At 43.1% G+C, this 5,388-nt stretch overlaps 1 protein-coding gene across 1 annotated transcript; it reads right to left on the reverse strand.

Moving 5' to 3' along the window:
• Window positions 1–247: 247 nt before the first annotated feature.
• LOC103921534 (myelin protein zero-like protein 3) lies at window positions 248–5,380 on the reverse strand (the record flags this gene model as incomplete). The annotated part of the gene is made up of 5 exons (XM_009329521.1): window positions 248–274; window positions 2,289–2,352; window positions 3,205–3,361; window positions 4,017–4,227; window positions 5,243–5,380. Coding segments are annotated over 5 exons (597 nt in total), but the record flags the coding sequence as incomplete, so codon positions are not given.
• Window positions 5,381–5,388: the final 8 nt, after the last annotated feature.

A 5,388-nucleotide genomic window follows, 5' to 3' on the forward strand; every position in this document is an offset into this window, starting at 1 on the left:
CAGCTGTAGGCACTGAGGTTTCTGTAGGCACTGGAGAAGTGAGGTTAAGACATATTTTTTTCCCCCAATAAATTAGAAAGATTTCCAAATTCATTATTTTGTGCTTAAAGAAAGGCGAATTATCCCGTCGGCATTATTCTTCCAATCTGCCAAGATTAGAGCAGGTCCTTCAGTCTGCGCTGGTTACCCAGCAGCCATGGTTTTCAGTGCTGTAATTTTGTTCTTTATCCATAGCTTTAGTCTTTCATCAGTATGGGTCTTCTTCATCCGTGTCCTAAACAGGGAGTATGGAGAGAGAAATTGAGACTATATACGAAGACATGAATCAAGTTGCGAGTTCAACAAAATTTTAAGTCTGCTAGGCTTCTGACAAGAGCTTAAATGCTTTCCAAAATGCTGCTGTGCTAGAATAAGCCGTAGGACATGTAGGACTCATGCAAGCACTTGCAGCTAAATCTGACTTATCACAGATACACAGCCGAATTGCCACTGTATAACGTGTGTTTTAAGAGAAGTAGCAGCTAAAGCTCAAGCAAAGGACGAACCATAAAGTGCAGACTAAAGCCATCTTAAAAAGCACCACCAATCCCTACAGAGAAGGTCCGGAGCAGCACAAGTTGTTGTTTTTCAGCTACAACCAACCGCATACTTTCAGATCCCCATCGTCTATTGTTTTAACCACAGTAATCATTTGATGGCGTCCCCACAATCCAGCTCTGCAGCTCTCAACTTGAAAGAAACTCAAACATAACAGCTCTGTAAGGGAAATCTCTCTAACTTTCCAGCCATTTTAAGTCCAAACAGATTTTCACTGGCTTTGCAATTTTAATTGGTAACATATTAAGCACAAAAAAGCACATTACAGAAACCTCAAAAATGTAGAATCATTGAAGTGAGTGAGACAGGATGTTCAGAGACTTGGTAAGCTAAATATTTCGATATCAAACAGATGACAAAATACTCAATATGAAAGCAGCAGGACTACAGCATTCAAATTTGCCTTCTCTCAGAGGATGAGAAGACATTTTTCAATTTTTGAAGTCTCCAACTGTCTGACAGCGTTTGCCTCACCGAACTGGGGCTCCCATCCTTTCCCATCTCTCCACCTGCAGTAAAGCAACGGTGCCTCCCTGCTCCCCAGCATGTCGCTTGCAATAGCCTTTCCATCTCCCATGGCAACTCCTTCTTTTGCATAAAGCATCTTCTACTTTCTGCACCTCTCCAAACTCTTTTTCCCCGACACTGCTGCGTCTTATGTAGAATTGTAAATATTTCATATGTAACTTGCATAATTGTTTGTTTTTCATTCTGTATCTAACAAAGCATAGAAACCATCAGCACACACCTGTCTGAAGGCTCACGCATTTAGTACATTTTAAATCACTGACATTAGAATAGTGAATCAAGCAACACATATTTAAATCCTCCTTAACGTACTTCCTGACCGTGTATAAAAGATGTAAAGGTGCGTCTGAGGTAAGCTTGCTCTGTAGGACACCAGGAAAAAATGAAAACGCTCTCAAATTAGGCATATTACTGAGCTTACTCTGGAATGTGCCACACGTAGGCTGTGGCTGCTAATGCCAGCACAGAGAACTTAGAGGCACATTTTGCAAAACAAGTACAGCAGGTGGCAAAAACATTCCGTAGCTCCAGCACAACACATCTGACGAACAGAAGCTTGCTGATAGGGTAGTGAGTGAACACACAGAATTAGAAGACAACCACCACTTCACAAAACAAAACAAAACAAACAAAAAGCCAGAAACAAACCACAAGAGTTTAGCAGTAGTATGTTGTGATGAAAACAGTGTAAGTAGGAAGACCTCCAAAAAAGAGGCAAGGCTGCACACTACCATCTTTGCAAGAAAGATAGTGGATTGAGGTATCACTGCCTCCCGTTCCCCGCCTTAGTGGGGGAAACCCCACTGGTCAAACCCCAAACTGGTTTTGCAGAGACTTTAAAGAAACTACGCAGCACAGTAGCTAGCACTTAAAATTTTCTGAATTTTCACCTTAAAATGTCAGCTTTGATTTCAATAAAGTCAAATGAAAAATCAATTTGGTGGATCTCAAGACAACTTCCCTTACCGGTCATGCAGTATGACCAGCAGTTCTCACCCCCTATAGCCCACACGTGGAAAACACCAAGGAGCATAAGCCTAGCCATTTGGGACACTTCTTTGACATCCAGAGGTGTTATGACAAGCTCTACCTGCTGCTCTTAGCACCTTCTCAGAGCACCAAAGTTGACAAAACCACTTACGAAAACACCAGCTTTCACTCACCACACAGTTCAGACACCAGTTTCTGAGTTTCCGCAAGCAGTTGTCTGTCTCTGTATGTTCAGGCCTGCAGAAAAAGCACAGGATTAGGCTGGACTTTTCCCCAACACACATACTAGTATCTCCTATGGACTGTGAATTCTAGTTCTACCACACTGAATCGTGATGAAAAGCCTTTGACTCTGCACAGCAAAACCAAAAAGAATAAAGAATGTCAAGTCCCTTATTTTGAAGGCAGACATTTCACTTAAGTGCCGTGAAGAACGCAACAAGAGTTGCTATTTGGCTGGCAAATCTTACAACGCTCATCAGAACACTGTATTAAAAACCCATTCTGCAAGAAATTGTAGGACTGAGTTCATTGGAAAACCAGGTGCAGCTCCAGCAGAAGCAGTGTTACCTTATTGTTCTCACTAGTGAACCTTTCCAGAACAGAATCCTCCCCAGTTCAGAAGGGAGTTCAGTCTCCAAGGCTCATTCAGTACCTGGCATCTCTGCTCAGGCCATCACAGGGGAAGCAGTTAGCATTATTCGGTTTGTTTTGTTGTTACGGATACTTCACACCGAAATGCAACACATAAAGCCCACATAAGCAAAATATCTTGCTGAGTTAGGCTGAAATAAACCCGATTACAGAAGTGAAAGACTGTCTAACCCTAAACTGCTTCAGTTCCACGGCCTCATACGAATGACAGAAAAAGGGGATGTACAGCACTTAGTTGATGCTCCAACATGGGGATTTTCCAAAGCTTTCTGACCGCTGGCTAAATTATGCTCATGAAGTAGATTTCAGTGACTGAACTGCAGACGCCGAGAGGTGTGAAATGAAGAACAGTGGAGAAACTGTCCTTTGGCCTGCGTCAACAGGCCAAAGTAGAAATACAGGCTTTAGGTTCCAGCCAGAACTTACTCATCAGACACTTCGATGGAGGATTTCTTACAGCCAGATTTTTTTTTCTCCTTTAGCACTCCAAATTTCCTTCCCATCCTTACCAACAGCAGAACGACCACAATGACGGAAGGGAGAAATACTAAAATGGACAGCAGCACCGCTGAAGTTAGCTGGAAGGAAAGGCCTGCAGGAAAGACAAAGAGCAGCCCAGCTGTACCAGTAGTAAAATATGGCTTTCTTAAGCCTCTGTGACAAATGTTCATCCAGGACACAGGTTGCTAGCCTTCTCATACAAAGCACGGAGTTGGCAGATTTGAAACAGCTTGTCACTGAATCTGTAGGACTCCTATCACAGATCCAACACAGTAGGGTGCTTTATATGCAAAAAACTACAAAGGCAGGCAGGTCACGACATGGTTCTATCAGCATGTCTAAGCTGCAAATTTGGGGCAGGTCTCACACACAGGGCAGATGAGGAAATTAAGTATTAATGAGAATCAGTGTTTGTGATGCAACAGTTCTTTTTAGACCAGCATTTCCTAAACGTTTAAGTTGTTCTACTGCTGCAATATGTGGAGACCGGTACTCCTGAAGAAACGCACAATTTTGATTTCTGTTATTACCACAGATTCCTCTGTCCCTTCCTGCCCCCAATACATTCAGTAGTTCTCAATGTACTTAGCTCAGAAAGAAGGGCTGAGGTAACTCTTGCTGAAATTCTACTGTGGAACTCCAGGGAACCCATTTCACATGTGATGCTCAGACTTCTAAGATTCTGACAAAGCTGCAATGCAGCTGTATCTCATAGATGAGGACGTGCTATTGACATGGAGGCTTACCCCTCTCCGTAACTATCAGCGTTGTCTGGGGAATGTTATGGTACACGTCTGGAGGATTCTTCACACTGCAGATGAACGTCCCATTGTCACTCATCACTGGGCTTTGGATAGCAACAGAAGCATCGCCCTTGGCAACATTCCCAACCCAGGATATCCTGTCTTTGAACTTTCCCACTGTCGTTGGGTATGGAACAGACTGATAATGAAAAATCTAAAAGGAGGCAAAGACAATAATTGCGCCAATAAAACACTCCTCTAAGAAAGCAAACTACTTTTTGGATTGTAAACATAAAGGAATACACATTAAGAAGTCAGAAAGAATAGTTCTTATACAGGAGACCTTTTCGAGTTCCTATTTGATAATTCTGAGTCAGTCCCATTCCATTAGATCTCCAGCGCTTTTATCTACCAGCCTCAGCTCTCAGACATCCCCGTCACCATTCTGACCAACTTGTTCTCTCCTGCGGATCCTCAGTTGAGGAGCAGAGCAGGCTTCTTGTCTCGTGCAAGACAGAACACTCTTCAGCTTTTGCTCCTTGCACTTTTGCTCCAGCTGTCCTATGAGTAGAGACTTAGCAGACGTCACTTCATACAAGCACCACCCTTTTGCTCCAGATACAAGGACACTCCTAAGAGTTCAAACTCTTCAGGCAGCAGAAGTCACTGATCATCCGTAAAGATGTACATTTTCTGTTTCCACCTTGAATGAGAGATTGCCAGTGGGCTTTCAGACTTACGTATTTATGCTTCGATTTCAAAACGCTGCCAACAAAACAGCAAGTAGCAGCCCATAAACCTTAGAGGCTGTCATCATCACCGTCTTCAGACTGTCATTGCACGCACGTTCTTACCACTCTAAGAAACAGCAGCAGTAGACTGCACGACAGAACTACTGGGGTACAGCTGCCTTCAAGAAAGCTACCAATCAAATGCTTTACAGTCATTCTATGTGTGGATAAACTTTAGGTTTTGACACAGGTGCTGCACTGTACGCTGTAAATGCTTTGTAAACCCAAAGTTTATCTACTTTGTCATCATCATGCTATATTTTTTGCCCAAAGAACACTAAAGCGATTTCACATGGGAAAGGAGGAGACAATGAGAGTCCTAAACCCCAAAGTCATGAAGCAGCACAGCAAGGCAAACAGAAAAAATACCATCAGATTTTGAGCATGCACAGAGGCTTGGTCAGTCTTCATTAGAAAAAGACTCCCTGTTCCACTTACTGTCTCCATCTGACCACCTGTGAGGGGCCGGTATGTCCAGTCTACCGTCAGGCTCTCAGTGATGGGGGAACTGGATTTGAATGAGCATTTCAGCGATACTTCTTCACCAACGAAAGCTCGCACTTTAGGACTGGCTTTAATTTCCA

This window comes from Pygoscelis adeliae, unplaced genomic scaffold, assembly GCF_000699105.1.
Source record: "Pygoscelis adeliae isolate BGI_AS28 unplaced genomic scaffold, ASM69910v1 Scaffold268, whole genome shotgun sequence".
NCBI classification, from domain to species: Eukaryota; Metazoa; Chordata; class Aves; order Sphenisciformes; family Spheniscidae; genus Pygoscelis; species Pygoscelis adeliae.